The following is a 19,200-nucleotide window of genomic DNA, read 5'->3' as shown; positions in this document are numbered from 1 at the left end:
ATTGTACCATTTAAAACAGATGAATATGGATGAAAGAAATGAAAGGGTTCTCATTCAAATCAGCTGGGGTTGGCTCATCAGAATCAACGAACGATTGTACCAGCGGAAATCCGACGAAACAACAGAAGTACAAATACATTTTGAGGTAATTTAGCATACCAAACAACGTTTGAATTTGGTAGTCTCATTACGATTTTTTTGCTTCAATGGTGGTTTTTAAGCAAATAGTTTATTTTCATTAACTAGATTCGGACTTTTTAAAAATGGAAAATTAAAACATGCACACGGTAGTATCGCCTGTTTAGTTCAATGCAATGATTCCAAATAATATTTTACCGTCTGCATGTCCGGCCACACCGCCTGTCACCTGTGCAGCGCAGGTTCAGAGAGTGCTTTGCATCTGACATTTACATTTGTTTGAGTCGAAGTCGGTCCATAATGAATTGAATAACATCTGCCCCTCATAATAAAAAGCAGTGGGCTTTGATCCCCGGTTGTCTACGCACGCTTGTTTCTCGCTGAGTTAAAGCTTGTGCATTTTAACTCTCCATTAAAATGCCTGTCTTCAGCTGTCAGGCCGAGTCAATCAACCAAGCGTGTTTTACCCAACCACCATTGCTCAACTTGTCTGTCACTGACATTGCAAGTTTGAATGTACACATTCGAACTTCATGTGTACATATCCTCCCTGTCTAGCCTACTTTTTCCAACACTCAGATGGCTCGGCCGGTGATGGGCCTTATACTGCTGCTGGTCTGCGTGTTGGCCTCCCGGTGTGGTCCAGTGAGCGGTTTATTTGACTGGTTGAAGCAGACGCAGCCAGGGGCTCCAGTCCTCGTCCCTGGACTACCTGAGGGAGATGCCCAACCGTTCGAGATGACTGTAGCCGATGAAAAGTTCCTAGCAGAGGCAAAAAATATGGAGCTCAGCCGGTTGGACAGCTGTCATTACCAGGTAATGTGTTGGACAGTTATTCTCTACACAACATTAGTCAGGTCTTCTCGCTTCGATAACAATCTGTGTTTCAACCATTATGAATATGGTCTATGAACCCTTGGCTGAGCAATCATGCATGATGATGCATCCTACTGTCATTCTTTCCCAAAGAAAGTTTGGGCTATATGTCTACCTAACAACTATTTATTTCACCAGGCAGTGACACTGAAGCATAATGGCTTTATAGGCATGTTCATGGGCATCACAGCACCTCAGAGAAGTTGCATGGCAAATCCACTCATCAGTTTAATGCATTTATTTAAATCAAACTGACTTCATATTGTTCATCAGCCAGTAGAAAAGGTGTCCCTCTCCCTCCAGGTGGTTGCCCAGCTGAAGTCGACCTGCGCTAGCCTATCAGAGGAGCAGCTGGCCAAACTGGGCGTTGTCCTGTTCAACTGCCAGGCAGAGGTGGAGGGGCGTAGGACGTACCCCTGCACTGAGGACATGGTACGCTCTGAGATGTATCATTTGTTCCAGCTAAGTGATATCTAGGAACTTTTTATTTTTATAAATTGTTTTGGGAGTCAAGTTGTTTGAATGTTAATACAGTTCTGTCCTAATCACTGATGCTCGAGGACTTGGTGGGTTGAAGGCAGAATTGTTAGAGTGCCATATTTTCATATTGGAAGGCTCTGTCCTCTTCCCAGTCTGAATCTGTGTCATTTGTATTAGGGCATACTGCAGCAAATAGTTTTTAAATTATTTGTAAGGGAAAAACTGTGTTCTTGGAGAACTTCAGGTAGTGCCTCCCGCTTTACATGGTTCTGTTTAATTTTGTGCCTGAGCTCGACCCAGTTTACATGCACAACACTGAAGCTGATTTCATAGTCTCTCTACAGTATGTTCACCCTCTTCTCCTGCCAGTCCCTAAAGCAGTGCACAGTGGACATGGACTCGGACACGTGGAATGCTTACCACATAGTGAGCAACCGGGCACGCTCCGTGTGTTACGCCACCCGTCAGCAGCACTTCCGCCGCCGGGCCGAGATCACCGTCAACGCGCTAATCTCTACAGCAACTAGCCAACTGGACGCCATGAAGGACCTGAAGGTCAGTTGTCTTTGTGTCAATCTCTCCCTTGTTCTGCCCCCCCTTCTCACTCTTTTTCCCTTCTATTTCAAAGGGAGAGGTCTGTTTTTCTTTCTGTTTTCTGTCATAATATGTGGACTTGAATGTCTCTGCTGTGTTCCACAACAGGAGGGTCAGCTGGAGCTGAAGGATCTGACTTCGGCCTCCCTGGAGAGGCTGCTGAAGGGTCACAGTGCCCTGGTGGCCCAGCAGGGGGCACTGTGGGAGGGCCAGGAGCAGCTGGAGACCTCTCTCTCGTCTAACCTGGAGCGTCTGGGTCAGGAGAAGGCCCTCATTGCCTCCGGACAGGAACTAGTGGCCCAGCTCATCCAGGGAATCACACACAGGATGGGTAAGAGGAGATGCATGCACAAAACACACTGTTTGTTCTCTATTTCACAGCCTTAATTCATGATGATACCAAATATTTTTTATAACTAAACCAAGATAGACCACAGACTGCCGTTTCCTGTGGAAACAAATGAGTCATAGTGGGCAGAACAAGCAAGGAGGTGAGCAGAGCCAAGCACAAGCTAGCGAGATCCTATTGGCACATTCTAGCATGCATCTGCATATTTCTGTTAGGGAATGCCTACTCTGAAGTGCGTGTGTGCAACTAAATTTGTCTTTGCCCACCTAAACAAGGTGATTTTAAAATAACTTTTGCAAAGGGTAAAGTCTACAAAACTAGTCCACTCTGTTTATAACAGATTGTAGTTTTGCGAACAGAACTGAGAATGTTTAATCTATGAGAAAATGTGAAGAATGTCGGCCAAAATCCATCTTGTTCCATCTTCTCCCGCTGCTGGCAAGCACTCACTACCATATTTGGTAGTGATTAGAAAAGCCAAGCGGTTGCTTCATTTATATATCCAGTGAAATATCTGTCTCATTGTTCTCTGTGATGATAATACTCTTGTTCACTCCTAGCACTTTCTCTCTCACATGCTCTTATGTGACGTTGCTCTCTTTGTCAACACTGTTTGGTCTGTTTTTGCTCTGCGCTCCCAGACTCATTACAAAAATGCTTGTGAGATCATATTCACTTCATGTCAGCTACCTCCCTTCTAGAGAATGTTAGTGAGCAGCTAAAGGATCAAAGGTCAGAGGTTCAGGAGGGTCATAAGGCCCTTCTGGATGACCTTGCTGAGGTCAGTGGGCGCGCAAAGGACATCTATAGCAAAATGGGTAAGATGCGCATGCACACACCATGCAAAGCAATGTGTATGTTCATCACACTAACTTGTAATTTGGGATACATCTACTGATTCTGGATAAATGCAATGAATGATCTGTATTTGGTTGCAAATGCTACTTATTGATTTAATTAAATGTGTTTGACAGCTTGAGATGCATTGCAAGCTACATTATCTAGGTTTTGATGTCTGGGACAATTTTATTAATTTGTTAAATACTTTAAACTGCATTCTAATGTTGACTGCTTAAAGAAAACATTATCAAGTGAAGTGCTTTATGCATGCTCAGGTTTTGGGTCTCGGGGGCTGCCTGAGTGGAAATTTAAAATGGAAGTTATGGAACTCCCTCACGTGGTTCCTTTTATGGGGAAAAATCCTCAATGAAACGGACATTAGGCTACGCGTGGAGAATTATACATTTGCCTCTGTTGGCCATCAAGTAGTCTATCAATGTATATGCCATTGTCGGCTGCCATTTGATACAATAATTATGTTGAAATGACTATCACTGGAGTCATTGCAAATAAATGTGTGCCACTTGTGGAGCTAGCAAACCAATTTAATAAATAGCCTAAAACTTCAGTTTATTGTTGTAGCCTTGTTGTTTTGAACATATTAGATTGACAGTAAGTCAGATTAGGCTACAGGTCAAATCTTTGAGGTCAAGATGGAGAATGTGACTCAATATTTACTGCACTTAACCTAAATTGCCATTTTCTGTAGTCTCATAAATAATGATTCTGGTGAGTGGCAACACTAACAAACAGGAGCTGTCAAATTGTACTTTTGGTTTCAGGGTCTGCTTTCAAAATACCAAAACATGCTGTTGAAGTTATTTATGCAGGTTAAAATGACATGAAACACTATTTGACAATTGAATTGTTTTAGCTAATTTGACAGTTTATCAATGATGTCATGACATTCTGGTATCTTTAATTGTATGTATCTGATCATTTGTTTTTCTTGTCTCCATGGGAATGTGATCTCAGACCACAGTATGTCTGGGTTCCTGCAGTATCAGAAACTTACCTCTCAGTACTACATGGATCTCGTGGGAAAATTGGAACGCATGAATGGAACCCTGGGAACCATGCTGCGTTACCTTGATAACATGCAGCGTTGTCTAGAAGAGAGGCTTCATATTATCCAGGGTTACCTGGGCTGGGCAGGTAGTGTGTGTGTGTTACAGCTAAAAAAATAAAGGGAACACTTAAACAACACAATGTAACTCTAAGTCAATCACACTTCTGTGAAATCAAACTGTCCACTTAAGAAGCAACACTGATTGACAATAAATTTCACATGCTGTTGTGCAAATGGAATAGACTCCTCCTAATGCAAGACAATGCTAGACAATTCAATTGAGCACATCTGGGACATCATGTCTCGCTACATCCACCAACGCCACGTTGCACCACAGACTGTCCAGGAGTTGGCGGATGCTTCCGTCCAGGTCTGGGAGGAGATCCCTCAGGAGACCATCCGCCACCTCATCAAGAGCATGCCCAGGCGTTGTAGGGAGGTCATACAGGCATGTGGAGGCCACTCACACTACTGAGCCTCATTTAGACTTGTTTTAAGGACATTACATCAAAGTTGGATCAGTCTGTAGTGTGGTTTTCCACTTTAATTTTGAGTGTGACTCCAAATCCAGACTTCCATGGGTTGGTGAATTTGATTTCCATTGATAATTTTTGTAATGTTGTTGTCAGCACATTCAACTATGTAAAGAAAAAAATATTTATTAAGAATATTTCATTCATTCAGAACTAGGATGTATTTTAGTGTTCCCTTTATTTTTTTGAGTTGTGTGTATCTCAGACCAGGTACACAACTTTAGACCACCAGATGCATTTTTATTGCAAAGGTCAACAGATCATCTTTTGCAGTGAGAATTAACATTTTAATCTTAGTTCCTTCATCAGCTACACACATTTTTCAGGAAATTTCCCTCCATGTTTCTGTCCAGCAGGTCTAAGTCTGGCTGCGGTGTGGACGTGTGTGGTGCATGCTGGGTACTTCCTGCTGTGTGCGGTGGTACTGACGTTCCTGCGCTGTCCGTCCTTCTCCCGAGCCATGCTGCTCTTCACGGTCCCGCTCAACGCTGTGGCTGAGGTCAACCAACAGCCTGCCCTGGACCTGCCCAGTCTCAGCATGCTGCTGCTCACACTGTCACTCGGTACGGGAAGGGTTTTTTGTGTGTGTGTGTGTTGCTGCTCCTCTCACTGGAAACTACAAAAGGGTGTGGTTTTTTTTTTTTTTTTTTTCTTCTCACCCTGTCACTCATGACTGACTGGGATATTAATTATTAGCCGTCTTATTGGTGATGTGGACTATTGTGATGTCATTTCCCTCTCCTCAGGCTACTGGTTGGCGATGCAGGTGTTGTGGGTGTGTTCTCAGATGAGAGGAAAGAAGATCCCCAGTCAGAAGACCCTGGAACCAGAAAGCCACCATTACCTCCACTCCTGCGGCCCATCCTCCTCCACCCCCCAGAGGTGAGTGACAGTAGGGTAGCTCCAGAATTGAATTACATTTGACTTCAGATTGGCTAATAAACCCTGTATCACAAGATGTGCATTTACCAGAGAAACTCATGAAAGCGTAAATGAAAGTACTTATTTTCAAAGTGGCCCTCGCCGGTAATGGGTGGTTACTGCTAATTATGTGAACAGACCAAGTTTGATATAATGTAGCTGATACTTCTCTCTCTCTCCTACATACTCTCAGAGATGAGCTGAATGGTCTCATGGAGCCAATAGACCTGCTGGATCAGGACAGCTTCATGACTGGTGTGTAACACGCACTACAAATGGACCATGCTCTCTTCAGAATTCCTCTCAAAATGAATGGAAAACACTATTCTCTTGGCTGTTATTTATTTTTCTAATAATTTCCAGGTGACCCCTGCATAGCAGCATTGTCTCCCTCCCATGCCCACTACATGGCTGAGGCCAGGTTTGTGCCTGTGGGCTTACTGAACCACTCTACTCCCAGGTTCAAGTGTCGGCCTAGTCTCTCTGCGGTGAGCATGAATATAGCAGATGAATGTCCTTAAGGGAGGAGGGTATTAGTGTCATACTCTGATGGACCTAGTTAGTTATAAACCAGTAGGTTTATGTAGATTACTTACTAAATGTAATTAGGTTACTCGTTACTTGGCCAAAGATCTAATCACTAACTTTAGTATTACTCATTGATTACTTTTAGGTGACTTAATAATAATATAATAATAATATGGTGACTTTCCCCATAAAAGGCACAGGTTAGTTACTAACCTGTGCCTTTTATGGGGAAAGTCACCTAAAACCGTTAGTAGCTGGCACAACCCAGTCATAAAATCTGATTATTAAACCTAACCTTACCCACACTGCTAACCCTAATGGTTAGGAAATGAGGGTATATACACGTGTGGTTAGGGTTAGCTACACATCAGTGCCATTTAAGATTAGGTTTTTTTTCCCCTGCTTTTTTTTCCATGAGCATGGCCTTATTTCTATTACAGCATATTGGTTGACTTTCTTTCACACAGTTCAATGTAACAGTGATTGGTTTAGGCTCGAACATGATACTCACATTTTCCCTATACTCATCATGAGGTTGCTACAACCTAGCCTATAAATGACTGTATACAATGTAGGTGCACACAGGTCGAGATACATTTGAGGTAACAACATACTCTGCATGGCTAATAGAACTAGAGCATTAGTAAACCCGCTACATTCATGCAGTAACGTTAATGTACAGTCGGTAAGCGGTTACACCGGTGGGCCCCGGTGGCAATAAATTAGTCAAACCAAAAGCTTACCTTGACTTGGAAGAGTTCCAGTGTTGGAAAGTCATAGCCAGCTAGCTAACATAACATCCTTCTGTTTGAGCAGGGTGTTTCAGTAGGATAAACTAGCTATCAGCTTATGCTTTCAGTACTAGATACATTTTTGGATCCTTTGATTGGGTGGGCAACATGTCAGTTCATGGTGCAAGAACTCTGATAGGTTGGAGGATGTCCTATGGAAGTTGTCATAATTACTGTGTTCTCATGGGTGAGAACCATGAGCCTCCTCGGTTTTGTATTGAAGTCAATGTACCCAGAGGACTGAAGCTAGCTGTCCTCCGGCTACACCATGGTGTTACCCTAGAGGGCTGTTGAGGCTACTGTAGACCTTTTCAAAATAGTGTTTTAATGAATTATTTGGTGATTTTATATTTAGTGTAGTCGTATCTAAAGAGTAACTTAGTGAATTTCATAAAAATTGAGGATGGTCCTCTGAGGAGCCTCCACTGCTACACATACAGATTATTATTGGCTCTGTCATCACTGACATACTGTTTTTAGATTGGTAGGCTATTCTTGACATTTTGTGTTCTGATTGGCAGGCTGTCCTAGGTCTGCCCCAAAAGAACCTGGGAGGAATGATGGATGCAGTGAGCAAATCACGGAGCGCCAGCCCCAACCAATCCCTGGCCAGCAACAGGTTAGCGTTCTAACCAACCCGATATGTTTAGCAGGTTCAAGCATCAACTCTGTATGCAATGTTTGACCTTTATACAGTGTGTGACTTAGTAAAACCAACAATGATACACCGTGTGACATTTTTGCTATGCCACACCTGTACTGTATGCATAGCTAGGTGTGTGTGCTCATAGTTTCTATAAGTGTGAGAAGTTGACTTTTTATATCAATTATACTGCCTGGCTTACCTTGCTACAACTAAAGATGGTTGTGTCATCAGATCTCGTTATGCCACACCTATGTGATTAGCGGGACCAGGGATTACTTGTGTGCATTGTGAGAATTACGCTGCATGATTTATTTTAGTACAACCAATGACATACAGAATTACTTTATGCCACACCTCATACAATGTTTATAGAGGAAGAAACGTTTACTACTGTGGCGCTAGCCTTGTACAGCTAGTAGGTGGGTTTGATCAGAGGTATTTGATACAAATTGGACTAGTTCTGGAGGCCAATCAACTCTATAGTTCTCACCATTGTGACCAGGACAAGAGGACAGGCTGTGTTTTCAGACTACATTGCAGTTGGGCTGTGCAGAATCCCTGGTCTACAAATCACCTTGTATCTGAAATAACTATTCATTATGTGACCAAGATAAGTTCTGCACCTTGCCTTGCTCAAACTGATCCCCCTCAAGTGTAGATTTATTTTCCTCCCTTCCCCCTCTCTCTCCTTTTGTCCCCTGGCAGCTCTGTGTCTGGTCGTCAGCTATGTAATGGCACTACCAGGATGGGACAGCAATGTAAGAAGAGGGCGGTGCTGGGACAGGAGTACTGCCACGTCCATGAGGGTGGCTATACCTCCTACAACTGTCTCTGAATAACACTGCCTGTGTTCCAAATGGTACCCTATTCCCAATATATTGCACTACTTTTGACCAGGGCCATAGGGCTCTTCTCAAAAGTAGTGCATTATGTAGGGAATAGCCTGCCATTTGAATGCACACCCTGCTTCCCCTCTCCCTGCTACCCCAACCCTTCCTCCATCCACCAGGGACAAGTTCAGTAGGAGAATGTTTTGAGATGAGAAATCGTACCAATAAGAACAGATTTTTGTTAAACGTTTTGCTAGTGTACCCAACTGAACACCCTCCCAGAATGACCAGGAAGTACTTGGGCTATTCTTTTATTTTAACGTTTGTTTAAACAGGCTGTTACCCTGACAGTAAGAGAAACCATGGTTTCTCTGTCTAAAGCAATGACCATGTGTATGAACTTTTTGTATGTCTGGATGAAAGCGCGTGCCTGTGACATCCTGTAGTAGGATACTCCCTGGTTATAAATGTGAAAGTAATGTGGTAAGGCTGATGTTACTGAATTCTACAAGGGTTTATGCAGGCAGGATTGTTTGCTTTTATCATGATTTATGGACCCTGTGTGTACATGATACTGACCTTTTATTTTTTTTAGGGTGTGTAGAGTTGTCATTTGTGTCCAAGTTATGTAGAGGACAAAGGAGTCGAATTATAACTTTCTCTTAAGATTAATTTTCCTTGAGTCATGTATTGATGTCATTGAGAAACTAAGTGAAATTTCATGTAAATGGAAGTTAGATTTGCCCATAAAGCACTAAATTGCACTCATAAATTACTCCGTCTTGACTAACGGTTGGGAATATTATTTGTGTTCTGATCTTAAATGTTTTTTTTAAGCTGCCTGTCAAAGGCAAGTGTTTTTGTATGAAGGGCATATCTATTGTTTTTGATTTTTTTTTTAAAATGAATAATAAAATATCAGTAATGGAAAGTTTAAACATTTGTGTGAAGGGCATATTTCAAATCAAAATGAATTGGTCTCGCACACCAATACGCAGGTGCAGTGAAATGCTTCTGTTACTAGCTCCAATAATGAAGTAGAATGACAATGGAAACTGTCTTTAGTACATTTTGTCGACATGGAAATAAAGCAAAGAGGACAATTCAATGATCAGGAGAATAGGGGGTCATTTCCTGGACACAGATTAAGCCTAATCCTGGACTAAGAAGGACTTTCAATGAAGATTATTTGAGTTTGCCTTTTAGATTAAGCCTAGCCCTGAACTGTCTGGGAGACCAGCCCTAGAATTCATTGTTTGGTGTTCTACACCAGCAAAGGAAGGCGTGGTAGCCTGTGTACCAGTCTGTGAACATTTTATTCCTTGCACTCCTATACCATGAGTGTCATATGCCAAACATTTGGCATGACATGGAGTGGACTGATGGCACAAGTAGATCTAGTTCCAGTCTAAATATGAGATGTTGCTCTTTATCTAACAAAAGAGTTGCTGGGCCAGGTAGACTGGCTTGTCAACTAAATGATTTCCTATGAGAACACCGTTTAGCCTAACCTAGTGGAACCAGCCTGATCCCTGTGTTCACCTTATCCTTTCTAGTGAATGGAGCGTTCAGGCTGGATCCACCAGACTACCTTAATGTGTGTGTTAGTCACTATAGCGTGGGCACTCAATGCATTGTTAGATAATACATATTTATCAAGTGTATATTGTAAATATGATGAGTCTCCATAACCTGGGGTGTTTTTCATCTGTGCACATAGTAGCAAACTGGTTTGCAACGAATGTTGGTTTTGCAGATGGACAATTCAGGGGGTATTCACTAGAAACCAAACGGAAGCTAATGAAATTCAGGGACCTACCTGAATTTGTCCATTAAACTTGTTTTCATTGCTAAAAGTCTTCAGTGAAATGTTTTGGTAGGTCCTTCCCCATTTTGGTTCTGTTTGCTTCCTCGTGTTTATATTTTGTTTTTAACTTTGTGGATAGGGACAATGTACAAAAAAAACCATGTCTGTCGGAGCACTGGGAAATGATTCTTTGCACCAAATTTAGCTAACTGCTAATAGAGCCCTGTGGAAGTGTCATTTGTTTTGTGTGGGCTTTCCTTGGTGTGTTAACATGTAAATCTCTGACAAGGAATTTTTATCAATATATTCTTCTTTTAGGCAAATGCTAATTACCATCAAAGTAGACGTCATGCAAAACTACATCACTGCAAGCTTCTTCACGTCATCTCTAGTTAAGCTTTGATAACAGGTATTGCTAATTTAAACTTGCACATGACAGTTCACAGAATGGTCTATTTTTAAAGACATGTAGCCTATTTATTCATGACCACATTTAGTTAATCCAGAGATTCTTCGATTCAGCAGTCTCATCCAGATTATCATGGCATTTGTAGTTCTTTGGTGGCCACATAAGCGTTTCATTGTTGGGGGTTAAATACAGGCGACTATATTGATAAGTCACATTGTCCTACAGAGATTTATGCCAGGCTAAACCTGTGAAACAAAACCCTTAAGAGTTTAAAATCCACTATGGGGAAAAATGGAAAACAGAACCATTTCCCTGTTTGACCTCTATGTATTAAGACTCACTGTGGTACTCTAAAAAGTTGGACAGGGTTGGCAGGTCTGCATTCTACACCGTGTGGGAGGGTAATTCTACACCGTGTGGGAGGATGTAAATAGTGTACCACAGTAAGAGTCATACCTAGAGGTCAAATGGAAATTCTATTAGTTTTCCACCATTCCTTTGTTTCACGTGGGCTTTCCCTGGTGTTTTGATAACATGTTAAACCCCCCCTCCCTCGTGCGCACGCGGTTTGTAAATCTGATCTTTTTTAGACGCGGTTTCCTAATCAATACTAAAAGCAAAATCATTTTGAAAACACAAAAAATAAATAAATGAAGGCATCGACACAGACCTCAAACGGGCTACACAAAGCTAAAGTAGACTACAAAGGGAATCTGAACGCTGTTCGGTAGAAGAGTCCGCTGTTTCAGCCTATGTAAAGGTGCCAATTGAATTTCTTTGCAGCGCATACATTTCAGATTTTCGAAATGGATCAAATCTAATTTAGTTAAGGAATTTCAGAAGTATTGCCTCTATAGCTAATACCGGGCACTTATTCATTCTTTATCGTGCAGTCTTCTAAACTCCCGACTCCATTTAATGCCAATATGTTCATATTTTTTGTTATACTTGTGTAATGCTTTTTGTGACGTGGAACAGACTAACTGTATATCAGGTCGCGTGATCCTCGTAATGTTACGTGGAAAAGACAACTACTGAGATGCAGAATTAAATGTATATCACAAATGCGACCAGTTATTTTTCCTATTTGCAGTTAAATTGTTTCACTGGCAAATGCCACAAACGGAGTCGAAAGGGGATTTGTCCATGTGTTTACGTACTGCGGACAGTCGGCCAACTCGGCATCACAGCAAACAGAAGGCGCAGACACGGGGTAGTTAAGGCAAATAATTATGTATTTATCATCTTGTCCGTTGACACAAACTCCGTACATCTGTATGCTGCAGCTCGAGAATCGGGATGTTAGATTCTCAGTGGATAAATGTTTATATAAAAATGTAAAACATTTAAAAAATCAGGCCCTATTAATTTCTGCGTACTTTTAACTCTGATTTCGTACCTGCGTACACGGACAGAGAATTGCGTAGCTGGTACGCAAAATGCGTGCATGTTGGCAGGTCTGACTGAATGAAGTTACCCCTTGACGCAGATCTGGTTGATAATACCCACTAGTGGTTAGGGTAAGCTGATCCAGGTTCTGAACCTAGGGAAAACTTCACCCCAGAGCCACAAAACACTGTTCTGCACTAAAACCAGACTCAAAGTAGTGCTAAAATGACACCCAGACTCGGCAGTTAAAATAAACATAGATTTATTCTCTCAGCCCACCACTCATGTACATATTGCACAGTTGTATTTAGTAAAGACAGTTCTAAAAGAACATATCCAAAACCACCGGGTATTCTATATGATACAGCAGACACATTGAGTAGTGAACAACCCACTCAAAATGGCAGCACAACTATTTATTTGTGGAAAATTCTATTTTGTTGCCATATTGGGTGGACATAAACTAGTTCTTTGTCCATAGGATTTATTCTAAGTCCCTTATACCCACTCTAGTCATATGGTATAGACATGGTTATAGAGGAGATAGGAGTCCTGCTGGTCACTCCAGACAAGATAGGAAATAGGGTACTATTTGGGACACATCTTACATCATAGGTGGGTAATTCCAGTCCCCGAGGGCCTGATTGGTGTCACAGTTTTGCCCCAGCACCAGCTAACACACCTGACTCCAATAATCAACTAATCATGATCTTCAGTTGAGAATGTAATTAGTTTAATCAGCTGTGTTGGCTAGGGATGGGGGAAAGTGTTTCACCAATCAGGCCCTCAAGGACTGGAGTTGCCCATCCCTGTCCTACATAGTGCCATAGATCTCTGGTCAAAAGTAGTGTACTATATAGGGCAGACATACTCAACAGTTGGACCATAGGCTGGATTTAGCCTCAGAATGGGGTCAATACAGTCAGGATTCAACTCCTGGTATATCAACAAATAAGACATGGAAAACATGTAGAATTGCAGGAAATTCGCTTTAAAACATTACTTTTTCTCTGCCAACAAAAGGGGTGTGAACAGTTTGGGGTCGAATGGGTTGAGGATTCATTACTACGCCAATAAATTACAAAAGCCATCCAGACCTTTGCCACCCTCTCAAATAGTTTGAGTACAACTGATATAGGAACAGGATGCTGTTTGAGTGTTAAAACAGAGCGATTAGCCCAGCCTACACTCTACACATTCTTCATGGAATCTCAGCAACATGATCAGGACCACATTACATCAGTCTAACAGGACTTCATTTAATGGCAGATAATGTTCTTCATGTACGCTCTAAGTCCTTTGTCAGTTCTAGAACCTTCAGCTCCACTCCTCCTGACCCCTCCATCACAGTCCCCTCTTCCTGGGACTGGTTTCCTAACAGCCAATCTGATTTGAGGAATCTTCACTTGCGGGCGGTGTCGTAATTGGCCACGAACCAATCACATGTCTCCTTCAAGGCTGTGTGTGTGAATTGGGGGGGGGTAGGAGACTCAGCGTCAGAAACCAAACAGCAGACATCTTTATTTGATATGTCAGTGGTGAACATGCATAAAGATGGCAGAATACATATATGATATTGTGCACATTTATTTGTGCATTTAACCAAAACAATCTACTTTTGGGGCTTTTCAAATTGCTGGTGTTGGGAGGTAGGTACCTTGTTTGAAGGGGGTAAAGGTGAAGTTGGGGCAGTACTGCAGCAGCTTGGCGTTGCTGGCTGTCTTCTTGAACTGACCGTCTGCTTTAGTTCTGTCATACTGAATGTCAGGGGTTAAGGAATCAAACACTGAATGACTGACAGTGTGTGAGAGCAAGTGAGTATGAAAGAGAAAGAGGGACTGTGTTTGAGCTGTAGATCTGGACATGCACCTAGGTGAAAGGATACAGTCACTTGACCTTTGAACCCCAGTGCCTCGACAACACACTCTGCTGCCTCCTTAATGGACACCTCCTCCTCCTCACCAACTAAAATACAAGAGAGGGAGAATGAACGCTGAAGCCTGAAAATACTGTTGTTAAATGTGTGTGTGAGATAGAGAGTATGTGTGAGTACGAGAGAGAGAAAGTCAGAGTGTGTGTATGCTCACCAGACAGTATGATGGGGTCCACCTCAGGGTACTCTCTCAGCACCCAGAGGAAGAGACGAGCCAGATCCAATGAGTAGATGAACTGCCTTCTGGGAGTTCCTGAGCCCCACACCACCAATGGACTACCCTCCTCTAACACACACACACACACACACACACACACACACACACACACACACACACACACACACACACACACACACACACACACACACACACACACACACACACACACACACACACACACACACACACACACACACACACACACACACACACACACACGTGTGAAGGAATGTGGCTATACCGATCCTTGTAGGGAGGTATAGTGTATAGATTAAAACAGTTAGCTGAAGAATAAATAACTAGAGAGTGATAGTTAACAGTAAGTGTTGTGTAGTCATCTTACTCTGAGCAATGTAGGCTTTGTGTATGAGGCCTGGAAGTACATGTCCATCCTCGATGTTGAAGTTATCATGGGGGCCAAACACATTGGTCGGTATCACTGCTGTGTAGCATCGCCCACGCTGCTGGTGATACGCCCTGCAAGACAAACACACACCTCAACATAATACACAAACATTGAACACACACACACACTATTATTGAATATACACAGATTATATTGACTCCCTTCTAGAGGTCACTGAGCAGCTAAAGGGTCAAGGGTACAGGAGGCCCACACGATCGTTCTGGATGGGCCCGCAGAGGACATCTATAGCAAAATAGGGAAGCTGTGCACACACACTTCCCTTGTAAAAGAAGACTTCCTGGTTAAATGAAGGTTCAATAAAATACCAACACACCTATTGTGGACATCGATCATTCTCTTAGCATAGGAGTAGCCAAAGTTAGACTCGTGAGGAGGGCCGTTGTGGATCTGCAAGATAATAAGAGATAGTCAACTACCATCATGTCTACAACACACACACACACACACACAAACACCCGTTACCATGGTCTCATTGATGGGATAGGTGGTCTTATCAGGGAAAATGCAGGTGGAGAGACAGGAGACCACCCTGACAGCATCCACCTCGTGGGCTGCCTGCAGGACGTTGTCATTGATGTAGATGTTGTTCCTCTGGAGAACACACATGGATGAATACGTTGGTAAATAAACATGAACACAATCACACACATGGAACCAGTTGAATCAGGTTCCCAATTAGCACCCTATGAACTAGTTTGTAATGTACTACCTTTGACCAGGGCCCATAGTGAATAGAGTACCAATTGGGATGAAGCTTAAAAATCGGTAAATAAACATAGAGTCCTTTTCATGGCAATTTCCACCATTTTCAAAATAAGGTGAGAAATTGATCAAGTGCACACTTCTGGAGATGCAGCCTCTGTCATTACAACCCCTGAATCCCCTTCTCTTACCCAGAAGTCTAGGTTGGCCCTCATGTTCTTGAAGAGCCCTCCCACCATGGCTGCCAGGTGGATGACGTGGGTGGGCTGGTGCTTCAAAAACACAGCCTGCGTCTCACCCATGTCCCTGAGTGAGCATACACAAACCCACACACACACGTCAGCTTGACTTTTCAAAGACTCAGAGGCTGGGCTACAAAGGCACCCACAGTTAGCACTGAGGCGGGAGAGGGTCAGGTGTGTGTGTGTTGTTTGTGTATAAACATGTGCGTGTATGCATACCATGTGTGTCTATCTATGTGTGAGTGCGTATGTGTGTGTGCGTGTAGCTCTCACATGAGATTTGCATCCTTAGAGGAGAGGAAGATCCACTCCTCTCCCTCCCGCGCTCCTCCCTCTTCTTTGACAACATGTTCTATGGCCCTACCCACCAGACCATTCCCCCCAGTCACCAACACCCGCATAGGACTGCTCTGATCCACCATGCTATCTCCCATCTGCACAGAGGGGGAGGAAAATAGGGGTGGGATAAAGAAAGAAAGAGAAGGAGAGAGAAACACAGAAACAAAGAGTGAAAGGCTTACAATCTGCAGGTCATGTGCTCTGAAAGTAGGCTAAAGTTTTACAAAGGATTTCCCCTGAAATGACTGATGTATTCAATGATTAATTAAACAAGCGTTACTAACAGAGCTGAAGAATACATCTGTACACAGAAAGTAGGCCTAGGTAATATAAACCTATTCTACAGTTTCTCAAAGGATTGGGGTGTGTCAATGGAGGATGGACATACCATACGAAACGTAACATATCACACTAATTGGAGTGTTATGTATTTACATGTACTATGTCTACACAAGTCCAGGTTGGTTGCAGCGCGCAGTGAAAGGCAGTTAATTAATAGATCTGCTGAGGCCGATCACAAGATCTCAAAATTCAACCAATTCAAATGGTTGCAACAAGGTCGTTTTTACTGATCTGTTTGTCAGTGTCAGCAAAGTAGGCTATAATTTGTGTCATAGGAAGGAAAAAAACATGTTGCTTATCCTCTCCAGTCATAATAGTGTAGTAGAATTGCATTTAATGCGTTTATAAAAGGCGACATTTTTCCGTGCAACGAACGGAGAAGAAACGTCTAATTATGTCTATATGTCATACGTGCTGACACCTGCATTACCCGATAGTGATGGAATTTAGGCTTAAACTACGAGTGTTTTAAAGATGCATCTTTCCTACTACGACTGGCAATTATTGGGCGACGGTCCTCAACAGCTTTAGATGATAGGCAGTTTAGAAAGGCAGTAGGCTAGCTATGGTATTTATATTTAATGCAGTCACCTCGGTTTTCATTTGAATCATGTTATATACATCGCTTGTTTGTATCAATTGCAAAGACATTGCTAACTTTTTATTTATTGTCAACTTTGTTCGGAAGTTATCGGCGGTTACGATGAATTGAGCCATAACATGTTTTGTGAAACCGGGCCCAAATCGGGTTGTTTTGCTAATGGTGATTGTCATAATTTAAGCTAATAATATAACGCACTGAAATCTACTCATCACATCACAGGTATTTGAAGTCGGCCTTGCTGGGACTTCATAGCGTGTTTTTATACATGTACGTCATGTTTCACTGTATGCGTCGTTCCATAAGTAATTGAGTCCCACTTCTATCTGGAATTTTATTCCTCATCATGTCTTCTCTACTTTTGGTGGCCTTAACTTCATGTTGTTTTGCAATTATAATATTGACAAAGTTCCAGTGAAACTTTCTGCTTTTCATCGGCAGGTTTTCTTGTCATGGTCCTTAATTTATAAACACAATTTTTCTCCACACAGATATTATATATGGAATAATCGGGATATATTGTATAAAAATACCTCTCTGTTTTTAGAATATTGGTTCAGAAATAATATCCTATTGGTGAGCCAACTGGTAAATGCAGAGGGTCTTTTACTCAGTTATAAAGAATTCTTAGCACTTTACAAGGTCCCTGTAACACCTAAAGATTTTGCAATTGTTTTAGATGCCATTCCCTCAGGTGTTGCTATGTTATTCAGGAACATGTCAAGACCTGACCCTCAGAGCCTACCTTCTATTGACCCTGTTGACTCATCAGTAGGAAAGATTTGTTTCTCTTTTGGTCCATTCAACAACAGAGCGATACGATCCTTGTTTCAGCAGGATGTTGTATCTATACCTTATGTCATGCCTTATTGGAATGGATTTATTGATAATATCTGTTGGAAAAAAGTTTGGATGTTGCCACAAACATACATACTTGTTAACAAAATTAAGGAAGTTTCCTTTAAAATTATTCATAAATATTATCCTGCCAACCACTATATGAAGAAGTTTAAGGAAAACATCAACAAATTGCTCCTTTTGTAATGACCACCCAGAAACAGTTGTGCATCTTTTTTGGCATTGTATGCATGTAAGAAAACTGTGGCAAGACATCAGTAGGTTTATAATTGAACACATTTATGAAGATTTTACACTATTGTGGAGAGATGTACTGTTTGGATTCTTTACATACAATAGAAATAAGCGGAATCATTTTTATGAAATTAATTTCATTATTCTTTTGGCCAAATTTCATATACACAAATGTAAATTTACAAACAGAAAACCACATTTTCGTATCCTACAAAAATAAATTGAACTGTATTTTAAGACTGTTAAATGCTCTACTAACAAAAACGCTTTTAGAATTGTAAGTATATGCATGTCCCTTAAGGTCCTTGTGTAATTGTAATGTGATATTGTACCCCCTAGCTCGATTGTCCATTGTTTGTAATCTATGTATGCTTGTGTTCCCTCATGTGCTTTATGTATTGATTTGTTGTTAATAAAAATATATATAAAAAAAAAAAATAAAAAATAAAATAAAATAAATTTCTTAACAATTTATGACGAGTTTGAGTAGTGGTTACTGTATATGCCGTTCCACAGACCTTTAAACCTAATCTTGCGGTTATAGGCCTAATTAATGACTGGGGTCATTTGTTTGTTTTTGCTGTTCTCCAAATAGCATGTTTCTAAATCGTATAGAAATGTAGTAAATACGCTTCAACCCCCCCCCCCCCAAGATCGAAATCCCGAGCTGACGAGGTTCAAATCTGTCGTTCTCTCTCTGAACAAGACAGTTAACACACTGTTCCTAGGCCGTCATTCAAAATATGAATTGGTTTTTAACTGACTTGCCTAGTTAAATAAAGGTAAAAGATAAATAAAAAGTAGTTACCAAAAGAGGATACTGTCCGCATAGCAAGACTTGTAACAGTACAACTTCAATCAAATTTCTCTTTTAGATAGCACCCTTTATGGGATAAAAAAACTACGATTTTTAGTTAGCTACAGTTACATAAAAACAGTTCTGCTTACCAGTTACTCCAGAGCTTGATTCTTCTATCTATGAAGTCAGAAGCTTCCCCATGACCGGATTCCAGTCCAAATGAGCTGGTTAAGATGATGACGAAACTATTTTGGCGAGTCCCGCCTCCAGCTGAACAGGGGGGAAACACGATTTGGGGTCAGT

General features: G+C 41.7%; 2 protein-coding genes and 1 long non-coding RNA gene across 5 annotated transcripts; 1 reads left to right on the top strand and 2 right to left on the bottom strand.

The window, feature by feature from the left end:
• Position 1: 1 nt before the first annotated feature.
• Positions 2–9,699, top strand: bmb (brambleberry). Of its 3 annotated transcripts, none has more exons than XM_046300365.1 (13): positions 2–145; positions 697–954; positions 1,318–1,446; positions 1,864–2,049; positions 2,197–2,419; positions 3,139–3,255; positions 4,253–4,432; positions 5,233–5,442; positions 5,626–5,761; positions 5,994–6,055; positions 6,164–6,288; positions 7,641–7,738; positions 8,471–9,694. In XM_046300365.1, exons 1-13 carry the CDS (start codon positions 20–22, stop codon positions 8,598–8,600), a joined length of 1,980 nt encoding a protein of 659 aa, XP_046156321.1. In that variant the 5' UTR covers positions 2–19; the 3' UTR covers positions 8,601–9,694. The 3 variants fall into 3 exon arrangements, with proteins under 3 accessions (XP_046156321.1, XP_046156323.1, XP_046156322.1); XM_046300367.1 differs by having other exon boundaries at positions 3–145; positions 718–954; positions 8,471–9,699; XM_046300366.1 differs by having other exon boundaries at positions 3–145; positions 5,236–5,442; positions 8,471–9,687.
• LOC123996733 lies at positions 5,099–7,135 on the bottom strand. The gene is made up of 2 exons (XR_006832033.1): positions 7,072–7,135; positions 5,099–5,699 (listed from the first exon to the last, which is right to left on the bottom strand). It is a non-coding gene; the product is annotated as an uncharacterized LOC123996733 (long non-coding RNA).
• A 2,746-nt stretch (positions 9,700–12,445) lies between the features above and the next one.
• LOC123996692 (GDP-L-fucose synthase-like) lies at positions 12,446–19,200 on the bottom strand. The gene is made up of 10 exons (XM_046300293.1): positions 19,047–19,200; positions 15,998–16,158; positions 15,674–15,788; positions 15,243–15,371; positions 15,094–15,167; positions 14,697–14,830; positions 14,288–14,419; positions 14,086–14,165; positions 13,858–13,957; positions 12,446–13,658 (listed from the first exon to the last, which is right to left on the bottom strand). The coding sequence occupies exons 2-10, from the start codon at positions 16,156–16,158 to the stop codon at positions 13,603–13,605; spliced, it is 981 nt and encodes a 326-aa protein (XP_046156249.1). The 5' UTR covers positions 19,047–19,200; the 3' UTR covers positions 12,446–13,602.

Source organism: Oncorhynchus gorbuscha, linkage group LG15 (assembly GCF_021184085.1).
Source record: "Oncorhynchus gorbuscha isolate QuinsamMale2020 ecotype Even-year linkage group LG15, OgorEven_v1.0, whole genome shotgun sequence".
Taxonomy (NCBI): Eukaryota; Metazoa; Chordata; class Actinopteri; order Salmoniformes; family Salmonidae; genus Oncorhynchus; species Oncorhynchus gorbuscha.
The sequence above is the reverse complement of the archived record's forward strand: the minus strand, read 5'-3'. Positions and strand labels throughout refer to the sequence as shown.